Source organism: Phascolarctos cinereus, unplaced genomic scaffold (genome assembly GCF_003287225.1).
Source record: "Phascolarctos cinereus isolate Bilbo 61053 unplaced genomic scaffold, phaCin_HiC Scaffold_4;HRSCAF=312, whole genome shotgun sequence".
In the NCBI taxonomy this organism is placed as follows: Eukaryota; Metazoa; Chordata; class Mammalia; order Diprotodontia; family Phascolarctidae; genus Phascolarctos; species Phascolarctos cinereus.
Window position 1 is genome coordinate 21,757,368 of NW_027555847.1, and position 17,980 is coordinate 21,775,347.

Consider the following 17,980-nt stretch of genomic DNA (forward strand, 5'->3'; position numbering starts at 1 on the left):
TTCCAGGGATGGAAGGTAGGTCTTCCGACTTCAGAGACAAGGACCTTCTGATGGGTGGTTATCTCCCTGCCTGTGTGTCTGCTGGGCCTCTCTGGGCTCTGATTGGGGGGGGCGGGGAAGAGGAGGGAGCGCTCCATTCTCCAGAAGTAATTTGATCTTCAGACTCTGCCTCCTGGGTCTTCAGGCCATTGGTGGCTGCCTGGCAGCAGCTGGCCCCAAACAAAGGAGCAGCTGCAGCCCCAGCTCCAGCCGCTGTGTGGTGGAAGGAAGGCCAGCACCTCTGAGGGCTTCTGCCACCTCCCAGAATGAGGGACCTGTTGTCTGCCAGGAATCAGGCCTGCTGGACAGAGCTCAGAGAAGGAGGCTTACAGTCGGGTGCACTGGAGGACTAAGTTTGTCCATAAGTACCCACGAGTTCCCGGCCCCAGGAAGAAGCACCAGCTCCCCTTTTCCTGCCCAGCTCCAGATCCATGCCTGCTGCCGCCCATCAGCCCCCCCAGGATGGAGTGCCCAGGAGAAGGAGCTGGTGTCCAGTCTCCCCAGGAAGGGGCTGAGAAGGGACAGAAGGAGGAAGCTGAGGCTGAGCCCTTCCTGCCCGAGATGAGACCCGCCACCCCTAAGACTGGGCAGCTGCTGTATCAGGGCATCTCCCGAGAGGGCAAGGGGAGACTCCTCTACCTGCAGGCACGGTGGCAGCAGAAGCCAGAGGACAAGTTTCGGTCTCCAGTCTTGTCATCCTGGGACTACGGCTGGCACATAGGTGATGGGTTCTTGCTTTACCAAAGCGCTTTGCTACCTGTTGTCAGTTATGTCTTGGTCCGTGGGTAGGGAGAGCTGGTCTTCATTCACTCACCAAGCACTGACTTTATCTTATACAAGGCACTGTGGCAAGTCTCCCCATTTAACCAGTTCATCTAACCCAGAATGGCGCTGTACATTTGTCATTAGGGGGCTGGCATTCAAATCCTTGCAGAAATAACACCACCTATTTGGGCTTCAGGGTCCTCCTCTGTAAAATGAGGGGATTTACTACATGGCCTTCAGAGGGCCCTTCCAGCACCAGATCTAAAATGAATCCATCAATCCATAATTACTCAATAACCAAGAGGCAGAGACTCTAGCTCAGTGCCTTGTTCTGCATGTTGGGCTCTGGGCTAGGGGTGGAGAGGGTGATTCTGGTCCCCCTTTTGTTCATGTTTTTTCCTCAGTCCCTAACTCTTCTTCCTTTTCTCCACTTTCTTCTATCCTTCACCTGCTGCTCTCCAATCCCAGGGGTTTTGATTGAACAAAAACATCTGCAATCCCACCTCTTTCCTTCCCAAAGTTGGCCAGCCAGAAATTCCTTCCAATTTCATGAAAAAAAAAAGGCTCTTTGGGAAAGGTTCTGCTGGGGTTGTCAGAATCAATGTAGATTTTCATAGATCATGGAGAGCTGGCAGGGGCTTTGGAGGCCATTTTAGTCCCCTGATTTCCAAGGTGACACAGCCAGTTGGCAACAGAGCTGGGCTTTGAACTCAGGTAGTCTGACTCCAAATTCAGCACCCTTTCCCCTGCATAGATCGATGTTTGAGATTTGTGGCCAACAAGTTCAGATATGGCTCAGCATGGCAAAACCCCCTTTTCGAGCTGGCTGCTGATTTTTTTTTTAAAGGAAAGAAATTCTTATGGAAAAGAGGCTGGCAATAGGTTGGTGGCTGCTGTAAGGGACCTTTGAGACCATCTAGTATATCTCTCATTTTACAGAGAAGGAAACTGAGGCCAGGGAGGTCCTGCTGTACAGGTACTAAGTGATAGAGATAGGATTTAAATTCAGAATCTCTGACTCAAAAATCAGTGACTCTTTCCATTATATAACATTGTCCTTCCTGGTGAGAGAGAGTGGTTTCTCTGTGACTACTTTCTGGATGACCATTTTTCAGGTAGATGATAGAGTGAAATCTTATTCAGGTCTGGATTGGGCCAGATGGCCTCAGAGGTACCTCCCTACTCTGAGATTCCAGGACGGGAGGAAGTAGGAGGCTGAGACCAGCAAAGAGTAGCTTTTTATTTCTGAAGGAGCATTGGATTTGCAGTGAATGCCCAATTTGGTTCCTTATTAATTGTGTGACCTTGCGTAAGTCACTGAACTTTCCTTATCTATAAAAAAAGGAAAACCCACCTACCTCACAGGGAGGCTCAAAGGAAGTAACCTTAGCTCTCCACCAAGCAAGCATATGAAGTACCATGCCAGGCACCAAGGATACAAATGCAAAGATAACAAAGCAATCCTGATTCACAGAAAGCTTCCTTTCTAGTGGAAGAAACAATAAATACATATAGAAATGTATACAGCATAAATATGAACTTAATAATACACATATACATAGCACACACAAAATAGTTAAATACAAGATTTTCTGAGGGGGAGGGCACTCAGGTAAGATTTAACACCTGGGAGAGGTCTTAGTTTTCTTTACTTGCAGGAAGAGAGTTAGGGTTTCAGTGCCAAGTGAAGAGAAAAAGTAATCAAGTGTACTTGTGTTTCTTTTTCTGTCCCCAAGGCTAATGGTTGGTACTATGTGAGAAGAACTTGGCCTCTGGGAAAAATGGAGAAGCAGGACCATCTGGGGATGCTTCAGCCCCATTTGATTTCCTCTTGTCCCCAGTTTCTGACCACAGATGAGCCATAAATGAGTGGTAGGGAGATGCTAGTGAACCCCAGGCTCTAAGATACTGATGTTGTTTAGTAAATGCTGATCTCTTTCAGGGTGGCTTCCTAACTCCCAGGGCCCACCTTGTTGCGTCTTCTTCCATCAGAAAGCACATCATTCCTTATGTTGAACCTGTACTAGGTCATCCTGTGTTGCAGAAAATTGAGATAATTTTTATTTAAGCCTTTCAATTTCTTCCTAAGATGAATTTGGCAAGTGTTAGCTTTCTGATTGGATAAAGGAGGAAGTGTGTGTGTGTGTGTGTGTGTGTGTGTGTGTGTGTGTGCGCGCGCGTGCGCACGTTCAGTGATTTGACTAAGGGCATGGCACAGAGGGCATCAGTGATGGGCCTGGAACTACTGACCCCTAGTCTATTTCACATTTCTGTTGTTGTTTATTTGTTTTTCAATTGTGTCTGACTCTCCATGAACCCATCTGGGGTTTTCTTGGCAGAAATACTATAGAGATTTGTCATTTCCTTCTCCAGCTCATTTTACAGATAGGGAAACTGAGGCAACCAGGTTTAAGTGACTTGCCCAGGGTCACACCACTAGGAAGAATCTGAGGCCAGATTCAAACTCACAAAGATGAGTCTTCCTGACTCCAGGTCCGTGCAGCCACCTAGATGCCCAAACCATTGGGTAGAGAACAAAAATGTCACAGCTGGCACAATTGCAAATGGCAGCCAAAGACTGGAGCAGAGCCATGAAATGCCTGGGGCTGGAGAACCCATGGTATAACTCACTGGGCCAATGAGTCCCTGACACAGGAAAAAGGTCTGAATGGGCAGAAGCATGCTGTGAAGATGGTTCATGGTAGGAGAGTCTCAACAGGAAACCTAGCCTTTAAGTCCCAACTAAAATCCTGCCTTCTCTAGGAATCTTTTCCCAACCCCTCTTAATTCTAGGGACTGCCCTCTGTTAATTATTTCCTATTTATTTGATATATAGCTTGTCTGAGCATAATTTGTTTTCATGTTGTCTTCTTTATTCCCTTGTAAGCTCCTTGAGGGCAGGGACTGTTTTTTGCCTATTTTTGTATCCCCAGTGTAACCTAACCCTAAATGCACAATGCCTGGTGTTGTGGTTTGGGGTTCTGGGAACCCCAAAATGTAAGGGTACAGTGTGGGTCTGCCTGGAAAGAATTGAGCACTCAAGCCTTCTTTCAGTCAAAGTGGCAAGGTTTATTGTAATGCCAATAGAGTGGGCTAGATTCTAAGTGAATCTGCAGCTTGATGAGAATGAGACTGATCCTTAAATACAAAAAAGGGAAAAAGGGTCAGTGAAAAGATCTTGGTGGGATTAAGGAGTGGAATAGCCTGGGGTGGGCCAGGTGCAACAGTGAAAGGATCTAGAAGGGATTAAGGAGTATCAAGTAAACTAATTAAGTAATCAAGGTGGGCTGGGGTGGGTCGTATGCCTTAGGCAAGATGCCAGTGATCTGGGCAGCTGGAAATGTATGGGAAAGTCATGGACTGGCTTGCTTCCAGGCTTCCAGGTCCCATAACCCCATCACCTGGCACATAGCAGATGCTCAACAAACATTGATTGATTAATTGATTCTGTCTTGGGGGAGCTGCCTAGAGAGGACCTTGGGAGAAGGGGAGGCATTATAGGGAAGCTGGCACCAGTTGCTCACCCCAGGCTTTTCCTTTGCTCTTTTTTAGGGGATGCCATGAAGGAAGCCAAGGCTCCAGTTCATGCCAAATCCCGGCTTGTCAGGGATACTTTTTACTTTCGAAATGGGGTCTTTCACCAGCCCTCCAGGTCTGACCAGCGGCTCTGAGCTCTGGTAGGAAACAACCCTACTGGGAACTTGTTCTTAATACCAGAGTCTGCAGCCTAGCCAAGTTACTCTGGAGTTTCTTCCCCACCCCCACCTCCCAGCCCTGGCCCCAGCAAAAACCAAACCCACAAAACACCAAAATAATTGTGGATTTCCAATATGATTGCTTCTGGTCCTCTGGTCCTGATTTGTGTTAACAATGAACCCAGGACTTTGTCTCTTTCACTTACTCTGTTATCATCAAGTCAATGGCCAAGGCTTGTCAGTTCTCATCTGTTACCCAGTGCAAACATTTGGAAGCCTTCTTCAAACTTGGGTCAGAGCTGGAAGCTTCTACAGGAGCACCCCTCTGCTGGCCTTTCACAACAAGAAACAGCTTCCCCAAAGGTTCCTGGAGACCCGAATGATTAAAGATCAAATCCTCTCTTTAGATCAGGGAGGATGGAAAGAGCTCAGAATGGAAAGCAGTTTATTGCTTTAACAAGCCAAGAATTTTTCCCTGCAATAAACAAGGTCTGATTTGCTAAGGTGGATTTTTGCACTGGATTTTCTTTTTTCCCTTTATTTTTTGCATCAGATTTTCTGCAGGACATTCATCTTTGGGCCTCAACAGGGGAAGCTGTAGGAGATTTTGGAGTCTTTTAGTCCAGAAATTCTCTCTGGTTTTCTTGACCTAGCCTTTATTCCAACAGGCTGTCTTTATACTTCCTGTACCCCCTTATCCTGTCTGGTACCCTTTCCCTTTTCCGTAACCTTCTATGCCTACAACCTACTGATTAGCAAACTAAGTTCTAGGGGGAAGAAATGATTTGGCCAATGTCTCACAGATAGCAAGCATCAAAGGTAGGATTTGAAATAAGGTCCTTTGACTCCAGACCCAGTACTCTTTTCACCAGAGCATGTTATTTCAAGTTTCTTGGTCAGTTTAGAAAGACTTCTCTTTCCAACACCCCCTTCCCCCAACTCTGTTCCCCAGGGCAAATTGCTGAACTTTCCTGTGTTGCAGTCTAGGGGTGCTGGGAACCCCGGAATGCAAAGGTACAGGGCAGGAGTCTGCCTTAAAAGAATTCGACCACTCAAGCCTTCTTTCAGTCCAAATAGCGAGTTTATTAAGACACTGGTTTGGGTGGGGGAGATTCCTAGTGAGTCTGTGCATTCGATAAGCAGGAGACTGATACTTTTATAGGGAAAAAGACTGTGGGAAGATCCGGACGTGGTCTCAGAGTGGCAAGTAGCCTGGGGTGGTCTGGAGGTAACAGAGAATGAAGGGCCGGGCTGGGGGGGGGGCCACAATGAAAGGACAGTTGAAAGGATTATACTGGGATGGGCAATGCCTCTGGCCACACCAGGAATCTGGGCTGTTGAAATTTGTGAGAAAGTTGAAGGGCCCTTCTAAGAGGTTCAGGTCCCATACCCTGTAACCTGTACCCCACTACCCCCACCTATAAAATGAAGATGGGGTTGGACTAGTAAACTCTAAGGTCCCTTCTGGCTCCTAGTTGTCTTGCTGAGCTGTCCTCATTTATGTGGTGATGGCAGGAGTGTAGGGTAATGACGCCCCAAGCCCAAAAGGCTGCTTCTCTCAAGATCACCGTGGACCCTTTCCTCCTGACACATCCTGAAGGTCATCATGCTCTGACAAAGCCCTTAGCTCTTACCCTTCCCTGCCCACCTGGGGAGGGAGGGCTAAGATGTAGCCCCCATTTGGGCCTGAGTCAGAGTTACTCTAGATTGGGGGGTATTGCTGCCCTTGATTGGGGGCCAGCTGCTGTTTTCTTCCCTTCTTGCTTTCATCTGTCCCTCTGTGTTCCCACTGTTGAGTGTCTCAAGTGAAGCCCCCTCACATTCCCTAGTGTGAGTTAAAATTAGCCAAATAAAGATTTATTTCTTTCCTTAACATTTGGTTGGTCTAATTTTTCTGTAAAGCCACCTCCAGCCCTTATATCTGACCAGAACAGAGAAAGGTGATGTAAAATTGAAAATTGATTTTAATTCTAATTTTAAAACTTAGTCAAATGGCCTAGGTTTGAATACTCTCCCCACTCTGGGTAAATCCAAACTCCTGAAGTTTGTAAACTTCACCCTTCACCCACATACCAAGAAACTTTCCAAAAGGTAAAGCTTTTGTCTTGTAATTACTTCCACTCGGGAAGTGGATTCAATCTCCACGTGTATTGCCTACTTTGTAATTTTACTCGCTACCCACTTAGACCAAATATAAGCTCCTTTGTAACCTCATCCATGACTCACTCACTCAACCCAAATGCAGTGGATTCTATCAAAGCTGGCAATTTATACCCCTGTCTGCAGACTAATCTCATCACCTAAGGATTCTTGCCATCTTCCCAAGGGGGAGTAATGGGGAGTAGCTGAGGTGAACAAGCCACTTTCTTGTTAAAATGTCTACCAATGGGATGCTGGAACAAAAGTACTTCTGACTTTGTTGAAATGATAAAAGAACTTTCTCTTTGTAAATTGTCCAAACAAACAAAAAACCCCAAACAAAACCAAAAACCCCTCTACTTATTGGATTATTAATCTTTGCATTAGGTTTCCCTCATGTGTTTACTTCTTTGAAAATACTATCATTGATTTGTAAGATTATAGGTCCTATCTGTAACTGTGTCATCATGAAAAATGAATATTGGCAACCTGAAGTTTAGTTTGCTTTTGAAAATGCAGCAGCCAGAATATAAGCAGGCAAACCTAATAAATAAGAGATCTCAACTTAAAAAAAAAAAAGGAGTGGCTTACAACAGCAGGGGTCAATCTGAGTCTTTATTTTTAAATTCTGGTCTTTTTGAAGTCAAGAGAATTTGGATTTAAAATACAATGTGGCTTAGTGGATATGTTAGAAAAATCTGAAACAAAAATCTACTACAGCAAGTGAGTGAAGGAAAACCTTCATTACACTTCTCACAGGAGAAGTGAGCACAACGCAGTCTAGAAGCACATGGACACTGGTTCAGTGGGAGAATCAACTTTTAAACCATTAGTAAGATCCATAATCCTCCCATCAGGGCTAGCATTGGTCTGGTTCATCTGAGTTACACACTTCCTGGACAGCCCATCACATGTTCATCCATGTTCTTCCTTGTCATGTTAGGTCATGTGTCCCATGATAAAAAATGGTGGCAATCTCCACCCTTGGGGTGTGTCAGTTAATATTTAATAAGCTTATTAAGCAAGCTCAGTGGAGAAAAGCCTTTGCCACGTTGAGATCTCACCTTTGAACCAGACTAGTTGTAAACAGTTTGGCCTTCAGAGCTCTTTCTTAAGGAACTAGTTGTTTGCTCTACTTTCTGATTGGTTGAGGGACTGTCCACAAGGTCTTGGAATTTCTTATCCTGCTGTGGAAGCCTAACCCCTTAAAATCTCTCACAATTCCCCCCCTTTTCTTTTCTAGTAAAGATTTGGCTTCCACACATTCCCAATTTCCTTATCCTCTAATCTCTTTAACATCACTGGGGAAAGTCTCATTGGTACTTTCAATCATCATCCTTATATTGCCAGAGCCTGCCCTCTGAACCCCCACTGTGGGTTCTACTAGGATAATCTTAGTGAGGGACATCTCTATCAATCATTGTGCCAGTCCTCTAATGCATGGAACTATACAACATCCTATAGCATTTCAGCCACAATTAGGTTATTGATAATGGATATAGCCATTCCTTTTTCATTTGCCAAACTAGGATTCTAACCACCCCTTTAATCAATTACCTATCCCAGAATTTTCTGCTAACTCCTCAACTAAAGTGGTTGAACCTTGCCTTAGTGATGATTCTATCTGGGGCTGTGCTGCTGGGCAACATTTCATCAAGGGAAATTGACCGATGCATTGACAAATTAAAAAGGGGGCAGTCCCCCTATTAAGTACAGATACAGAGACTCAAAAGTAATGATAAATTGTCCATTCAAAGCTTCAGAAGTCTATTCTCGTACAGCTGTCCAACACTCTGGACATCATCTGGTGAAGTCTTCTGGTCTAAGTGCTGTTCAAGCAGTGTCCAGCAGACTTTCTTCTTGTAGAGATTCTCCTTCTTGTGTCCACTCTTCTACGAGATTAATCTCAACACAATTTTAAATTACCTTGCCAATAACCAGGGCAAATAACGAAAGTTAACTCAACCCCCGCATCTCCAATTGGAACTTTGGCCAATTGTCATATTTTAAGAAACTCAAATTAGAAAAATTAGAACCTAGCGTATTCCCCCATCGGGAACATGGGATTCCAGTAAGGAATTCATAACTGACTCCAATACATAATAGTTAATTTAAAACCAGTACATGTCAAATAGTAAAACAATCCCAACTTCTAGTCATGTACAAATAAATAATCCTTAATTAAAATGAGCACTTCTTTCAAGGCATTTACAAGATAAGTCACAAGCTATTCTTTTAACATTAATTAATTGTATCAAACTGAGACAACTTTAACATTAAGTATTAACTAAGTAACAGAATAACATCCTAGTTCCGTAATCTTTTGGCCTAATTATCCTCATACCACTATGAGAAATTAAAGGATCCTGACTTATACAGGAATACACTAGTAACATGTCAAGACTGAATGCTTAATTCTGAAATTCTAGGCCAAATAACTCAATCTTATACTTGCATCTTGCTATAATATCCTCAGATGTGCCCACATCAATCTATTATTTAATAGATTTAATAGATATTTAAGCCTAGAAAACTTACGATTATAAGAATTTGTCATGAAAGAACAGGGACATAACTAAAGTAAGGGAACAATGCTTCCCTAGATTCATGTCAGTTCCAGGCAGAAGTCATATGGTAGCCAACTGCATTGAACCAAGTTTAAAGTCTGCCAGGTGTCATAGTGGGAAAATTGAGTCAGGAGACTCCTACCTCAGCCATGCAGAAAAGTTGTTCTCCTGACCTTCCCAGGAGAACACCCTCTTGCAGCTCATAAGGGCAGCTCACAAACCTCTTTGCAGGTTGCTGATGTCATGGGTCAGTAACTCGAATCAGTTCCTTGTTAGCCATACCTCTGAGTTAGACTCAGAATAACAGTTCATTAACAGTCTCCAAGATCTTGGACAGCAAATTCTCCTCATCAGGGTTGCAGGTGTGACTATAGATTCACATTAATTAGGGAACACCTCTGAAGTGAGCTCTAAGTAGTTTGCATAACTTCCTACACATGTTCTGGTTCCTAATAACATCCTGAGTAAAATAAAATTTCCATCAAGATCCTAAGTTGCTACTCTAAATAGATTTGCCTCTCTGTTTCTCAAGCTTATTTATCCCTTTCTAACCATTCTTAATCTGAAAGAATGAGACACTTTCAGGACTTGAATCTTATACATATAAGTTCAGACAGTAATTTTAACTCTTGCTAGGCCATGGAATGAATTCAGATCAAAACAATAAGATCGTCTCTACTTACATCTTATATGCTTTAGTATTAATCACTAGCCTTAGACCTCTGACACTGCTTCCATTGAGACTATTTCTCTAAAAGCACCCAGTTAAGTCCAATCCAAGGACACAACAAACCCAGAAATGAAACTCTAAGTTCATAGTAGTTTTGGACATAATTTTCTTACAAATAGACATTAGTAGGCACTCTAAAAGAATATCAAAGATTTCATCAAAACATTTTCTTCATAAAAGTATCTCCTTTTCTTAAAAATAGCTTACACTTCTCTAATTACCATAAAATTCCCAGTTACCTAAATTCTTTAGTCAAAAAGGTGTCTGTAATGAGCCACTTATTCAGAAAGAGTTCCAAAAATTCCTGCACAGGGTTGATAAGAACTATGAGATTCTACAAAATCTTTCTTTGCATAATTACCATGTTTCTTTTCACACAGACACACACACAAATAAAGTATTTTTTACTAGTACTTGACTTAAACAATAACTCCAAATAGCTTAGTTAACAATTTTAAACTTCATAAGTGAGAATCAAATAATCCCAGCTCAAATTTCCTTTTAAAGAGACTAAAACTTGCAAGTTCTCATTTCTTAAATTACAGTACTTAAAAGGAAATGTTACAAAATGGCATCATATAGAATGCCCCAACAGCCCAACTCATTCCTTTTCTCTTTCTCTGACAGCACAAGTCTTAATCTAATAACATTTTAGATTATAAGAGAAATTGCCCTTCCAATAACATAGCTGATACAATTGTTTACTAGATTACATCATAAAGGAAATTCAGAAATATGTAAGCAGTATATTAAGAACTTGGAACAGAACCAACTAATTATTATCAGAAAAAACCCCTTTCTTTCTGAATGCTTCCACCAGGTCCAACAGTCTCCTGGGGCCACTCCCGCCCCAATAGACTGGCTTTTTTTCTATTACGTATGCTAGCCCATCATTGTCTTTTACTGGTCTGATAGCCTCTGATCACATCCAGATTCCCGATTCCATCCAGTTTCAACCTCAGTGACACTGCTTGGCACCTTAGACTTCCCCACGCAAGATAGTCCCTGCCTTAAGAGCCTGGCTCATATGGCCCATCTCCCAACAAGCCCAGTCTTTAGCCTAAAGAAGGCCTGGGTTGAAAACATTTTTTTTCTATTTTCTAATTGAGACCCTGATATTTGAGAATACTTCATTAATTCCAAAACAGTGCATATCAAGTTGTTCCAATAAAATGTTTGTACCACAGGGCATATCTTATAAAATTATTTCCACAATTGTAATGAACTTTGAAACAACCCATTATCACTTTAGATGAATGTACTTCCAAATCACTTTGTACAGAAATCATTCATCTTATCATTAATATGTTGAAACTATAACTTTAAAATCACCATATTTTTATAATAGTCAAGATTTCAAATGAAAATCTGCTATCATAGTAAATATCAATATCATTATTATTTACTTATAACCAAATATACCTCACTAGGTATTTAACAGTTTCAAATTATCTCATTTTATCACTAAAAGACCCATTGTAGGTCAAAGTTACTTTAACACCATTTCTACCTCACAATGGTCCCTCAAATTTTACAATCTAACAGTTTTAGAAATATAGTACAATTTAGAAATATAGTAATAACTTTTGTAACACAAATAAACTTCAGATAATATCAATTGCATTGTAGATTATCACAAAGAAATTATTGCTTATTACTCTTAGTACTTTTAACAATTACATTAAATAATAATAATAATAACACATCTAACATATGCCATTGTATTAAGCATTCTACAATATTTTTTTGTCCCATAACAACCATTAGTTTTTCTTTATAGAACAGTAAACTTAAATGCAATCAGATCTGAATTTACAATCGCTAATGAAAAGCATTTAAAAACATTTTTGTTTTAAATCCTATGCTGTTGGCATATATTCCCTTAAAAAGACACGTGGTAATAATTCCTGCTCTAAATAATTTTCTCCCCTTTTTCTTTCCTACTTCCCCTAAGGGAGCAAAGAAAAATGGAGCAAAACAAAAGCCTCCTTTTTAGAGGTTTATCAGATAAAGCCACCCTCCTGAAAATCTCAGGCTTCAGCAATTTGAGCAGACATAGATAGTTTTCCAGCCAGATTAAATAAAGCCCTCCTACAGGTTCATCCTGAAAGGTGGAGGGTCTTCTAACCCTCTATAACTTTATTGGTTTTCCAATCAAGCTACAGAATTTTCATTTTTCAATCCTTCTACTTAAACCAAACTTCCTCACACCTTCTCAACATGCTTAAACCATTTAAAGCTAGCACAAAGGCACCCAGAGCAACCCGTCAAGGGTGGCGAACTTAAGAGCACATGGCTTACCTCAAAACACCCTAACCCTACTCAAATTACACTCACCAATGAAGAGGTCTAGGACTTTGGGGTACTCTTTGGGGACACCCCAAGATCTCGATACCAGGTCCTGTCTAAAAGAATTCAACTCAAATCTTCTTCCAGCCAGAGGAAAAGTTTATTAGTGATACATCACACAGGCCAGGTAACACTCGTCAAGGTGAGCAGGCATGAGAAAGGGTCAGCCTTTGGGGCTTGAGAGATTCTCAGTGTCTGAATGGGGGCCAGAGTAGATCTTATATACTAAAGTGACTTTGGGTGGCCAGGGGAGGGTCTGGGTGAGAATTTGATTGGATTGTCTGAGAGATTGAATAGACAATGAAGGAACTGAAAGGCATCTGAATGAGATTAAAAAGGTGGGGCTAGGGCTTTCAAAGGGAGATAAGGGCTGGGGCCTGTAGACAAATGGGAATCAGATTCCCTTTGGGGCAAGGGGCAAGACCTCAGCTTGGGCCACACCCCATCAAGGCTGGGCAGCTTTCCTTTGCACTTCTGAAATCTGAAGGGAGATAAGAATTGCAAATTTAGAGAACAGCATTCTCCCTTTCTCTCTCTTTCCAAATAGCCTTCACAACTTTATTATGCATTTTAAACAAATCACTGCAATCTTATCACATTAAAAGACAGGAAAACCCTTATTTTCTTTCAACTCTAAACGCATTGCCCCCAATACCAAATACATTGGTGGGAGGGATGCAGACAACAATTCAAACACTTAGCCTTGGGATCCCATTTAACCTGAATTCAAATTCTTCTCTTTTGGCTCTAGCCATCTTGGGCTATATGCTCTAGATCCATATGAGTAAAGGCTACTTGCTGCACCTTCCACTAATTTCTGAGAGATTCTCTCCCTGCATTTTGATTCTAATCTCCATCTCCCGCTAAAAGCCGGAGACGAGAGCTCTTTCCCACTGTTCCTTCTCCAATATCAGACCTCAAAAGTTACCCAAAATTTTTTCTGGCAGACACGAAACATCCACAGAGATTCAGACAGACAAACAATGTGTGCACAATTCTAATTCTAACCTTGACTGGTTAAAAGAAACTCATTTTGTCCCAGGATCCACTTTGAATGGGTCCTGAGGTTTGTCCATAGTCTGACTCCCCTGCTAATAGGGTTTCTAGCATTTTCATCTTATTATTATCCCAGGTAGATTAACAAACTTTCTCCCCACTGAATTGTTTTGGGGAATCTCTAGGGGCAGATCTTTTGCTCCTCTTAGGTGCCTTCATTCTAGAGCCCTTTCTCCTCATCTTAGGACTTTTACTGCAACAGTCCTTTTGGACTGGTCTCACCTAGAACCCCTGAAACCTCAGTCTGAGAACCCAAACTAAGGTTGGCCTTTTTGCGGGGGGGGGGGGAAGAAGGGTTACCTGGACTAACAAGGGCAGGCAGTTATTCACCCACTCCTTCCCAGTTGGAGGCTCTGGAGTCCTTGGTCGATCTGGACACTGGCACGGAGGGAAGACAGAGGCTGCCCAAATGGAGCAAGCGTGCTCTCCTCTGGGTTCCTACTTTTCCTGGTCCAGTATCGTTGCAGATTCCTGGCCAATGCACCAAATTGTTAGAAAAATCTGTGACAAAAATCTGCTACAGTGAGTGAGGGAAGGAAAGTCTTTATTACACTTCTCGCAAGAGAAGCGGGTACAATGCCCTCTAGGAGCACATGGGCACTGGTTCAGTGGTAGAATCAACTTTTAAACCGTTAATAAGAACTATACTCCACCCATCAGGGCTACTATTGGTCTGGTTCATCTGAGTTACACCCTTCCTGGACAGCCCGTCGCATGTTCTTCCATGCTCTTCCTTGTCATGTTAGGTCGTGTGTCCCATGATAAAAAATGGTGGCAATCTTCACCCTTGGAGTGTGCCAGTTAATATTTAATAAGCTTATTAAGCAAGCTCAGTGGAGAAAGGCCTTTGCCCAGTCAAGGCCCTGCCCTTGAACCGGACTGGTTGCTTAGCCTTCAGGGCTCTTTCTCAAGGAACTCATTGTTTGCTCTAGTTTCTGATTGGTTGAGGGACTATCCGCAAGATCTTGGAATTTCTTATCCTGCTGTGGGAGCCCAACCCCCTAAAATCTTTCTTACAGATAGACAGGGCCTCAGAATCAGGACGGGTTCACATCCCATTTCTGACACACATGGGTTGGGTAACTCTGGGCAAGTCACACAAAACACTCTTTTCTCTCATTAACTCCCTAATACTCCAGTTTGCAAAACATCTGCTGATCTCTATTGGCACAGGAAGTTTCTAATCAGGAGCTCCCTACAATGATGAAATCATGGTCAGATAAAAAATAAAATAAATGCTAAGATGGATGCATAGGCATTTTAAAAAATGAATGATACAAACAGCATGTAATGTTGTAGAGGACTGGAATGCAGATGCACTTTCACCCATTCAGTTATCTAATTCAACAACAAAATTTCACCTGGACACCTGTTATGTAGAAAGCACTGTGTACTTTTCCTCAAGCAATACAAAGGAAGGGGAGAAATAGTCCTTGACTCCAAGGAGTTTACAACATACTTTTAAGGGTACAAATTCCTAAAATACTGTGCTTAAAGATAACAATGAATAGTAGGGTTTGAGATTCCATGTGAGAAATAATGTTTCGTCTTCTTTGAGACAATGTCATTGAAGTTTTTGCATATAGTACTGATGAATGTGGCAGCTAAGTGGTGCAGCTCTGGGCCTGGAGTCAGGGAGACTCATCTTCCTGAGCTAAAATCTGGCCTCAGATGCTTACTAGCTGTGTGACCCTGGGGAAGTCACTTAACCCTGTGCCCCTGGAGAAGGAAATGGCAAACCTCCTCAGTGTCTTTGTCAAGAAAACCCCAAATGGTTACAAAGAGTCAGACATAACTGAGACAACCGAACAACAGTAACAATGATCAGTGTGTTTTAATTAAATTTCTACATTTCTTAAGATTTCAGTATGAGGGATGCCATGTGCTCAGGATGCACTTAAATGTTAGATGGGGAAAGGATAAACGTGATTTATCCAAGCGTAACAAAATGAATTAAGATCTGCTCTAAACTTTTTTTAGGGGGGGCGAGGCAATTGAGGTTAAGTGCCTTCCCCAGGGTCACACAGCTAGAAAGTGTTTGAGGCCAGAATTGACTCAGGAAGATGAGTCTTCCTGACTCCAAGTCCAGTACTATACACCCCACATTTATAGATCTTATAACAAAAGATTCAGTGAAACAAAGGAAAAGTAGTGAAGGTGAAAGGGTGAATAATACTGCCCATGTCTATGCAAGTAAAATGTAGTGGAAAATTAGCTACATTGTGAAGACCTGGATGAAGGCATAGAGGAAACTGGCCTGATGCAGTCCACAACCATAGATTTTCCTCAGTAACAATTGGGGTTTTTTGGGGAAAGGGGGAGCCTAAAATTTTCTTAATAGTTACCTTAACTGAATATATTCTATGTGGTTAGACTTGGCCTAAATGACAGAACCCCCCCCCCCACAACATTTATTTGGAAGTATGATAAGATGCATTTCAACAAGTCTCATGTTGAAAACATGTTCTATAATCAGGCCAGCGGTTTTGTTATAAAGTTAGGAATACTTTTGTTCCTGCACTATTACCTTCACTTCTTTCCCACTCCTCCCTGTTTTTGTAGATATCAGCACTGTCCTGACCTGGTGTTCCCATTGGCAGAAATGAACACTAATTTTAACATCAAAGGTTTGTCAGGATCACTTATATTAACCTCAACTTTGGGAATATTTATTCTTACTGGAGGATGTGAATAACAACAGCTCACATTGATATAGGGCTTTCTTCATAATAATACCATGGGGGAATCCTCCAGCTAAAGGGATTATCTAATTGTGCACCAGAGAATTCACACTAAAGGAAAATTTTCTGAATATAATAAATACAGAAAAAAGTCCCATCATTTATTTTATATAAGAGAATTAATAATAAAGTGAAACAATTTTCACATGGTAATTGTGAGGAAAACTTCAGTCAGAAATCACCAGTATTGAAGAGTTTGTACTAGAGAGAAATCTTATTAATTCAGCCAATGGAAAAAGCACACACACACACACACACACACACACACACACACACAGAGGAATCTGTGCTGAAGAGGAAACCTTGGAATATCAGGGATGCCTTCAGGCATGAGTCATGCTTTACAAAACTCTTTCTCTATTTTATCCCTGTCCCCATTCTCTGCTCTCCTTCTCCTCTTCACAGAAGACTAGCTCCTCTGGTGTGAGGGCTTGCTGAGCCTTTTCAGGGCTGCTCATCCACCTTTGGTATCCACCTGTCACCCAACTCTCACCCATAGCTCCATGGAGCTGTAGCACGTGCAGTGGCTGCACCACAGTAAAACCATCTTGGCAGACAAACTAAACCAGGTTGAGGATTACTAACAGTTGGTGAGGTAGGGGGTTGTCTACCCCAAGCATGTGAAGATTTCCCCTGACAGAATGGGTAGATGAGAACAATTTGTTCCAAAAGCCATGAAGGGGGCTAAAGCAGGCTCTGTGGAGTGTTTAGAGCTTGGTCAGACATTGAAGATGCCAAGGTCATCCGCTGCATCACAGGCCAGCCCCAGTTGTCCTGATTTTTGTCTTGCCACTAGATGTCAATGACTCTGGAAGAGAGAGGCTGACAATTTTGCATAACTCTGCCTCACTTAAATCCAATTCATGTACAAGTCAAGACACCCCACCTCATAATGTCATTGGTCCTCTTTGAAAATGAAGGATTAATGTCACCAATCATGATTGTCTTACTTTTGCTAGGGGAGGTCCAAATGGTGTACTGTCAGGCCAACCAGAAGGAAGACACACCTGTGTTTAAAAGACCCTATTGGCTCCCACTGGGGTTTCTGGTCATTGAGAGAGACCATTGACCCAATTTATTGGTTACTGCTAGCCCAACTAATAAATTGGTCATTCTCCATCCATTGGCTCTCAGTTTACCTTATTTTTTTTTAGTTTACCTTAATTTTCAAGCACAACAGTGATTAAGTGCTCATCAACAGCTACGAAGCCCACAAGATGACTCCCCCCTTTGAAGCTTATTTCAGGATTAGGGTGACTCTTACATCTCTCCTAGCCTGGGAAGCGGGTCAAGGTAGAGTCTCTGAGGATATGTCCCATTAGAATAGCCAGCTGAGCTAACCAGGATGCCTTACCTACATGAGATTTTGAAAAAATTGTTTGGATGTGTGTGTGTGTGTGTGTGTGTGTGTGTGTGTGTGTGTGTGTGTGTGCGCATGTGTGTGTGTGTGTGTAAGCATTTTCATCTTCCCCTGAAACATCACAAAAGTGGCAACACCAAAGCAAACTTTGACTGCTTTTTTTTTTTTAACAACAGGCTTCTCTGCTGGATGTTGAGGCAGGTAGGGGTAGGGGGATGGGATAGCATGTGCTAAAATTCGTTTTGGAAACCCTGTACAGGGAAATCTCTTTCCTGCACAGGGGAATACAACTGGCCATGTAGTTTTCTAAGTGTATACCTGAGGAATGCCCACTTTTTAATCTATAACAAAATCTCCAAGGAGCTCCAAATGCAGGAAATGTAGAATCTAGATTGACAGAATCTTGGAGTTGTACAGGACCTCAGAGGTCATCTAGTCCAAAGATCATTTTCTAAAGCAGGAATTCCTTTGACAATGTAGGCTTATAGAGTTAGAAGTAGAAGGGACCTTAGAGTTTATCTAGTTTGACCCCCTCATTT

General features: G+C 42.2%; 1 protein-coding gene across 1 annotated transcript; it reads left to right on the forward strand.

Annotated features, from left to right (window-relative positions):
• The first annotated feature begins 239 nt into the window (after positions 1-239).
• On the forward strand, positions 240-6,372 carry LOC144456610 (protein SPMIP1). Its single transcript, XM_078151858.1, is given in 3 exon segments — positions 240-352; positions 354-760; positions 4,357-6,372. Coding segments are annotated over 3 exon segments (573 nt in total). The 5' UTR covers positions 240-305; the 3' UTR covers positions 4,476-6,372.
• Positions 6,373-17,980: the final 11,608 nt, after the last annotated feature.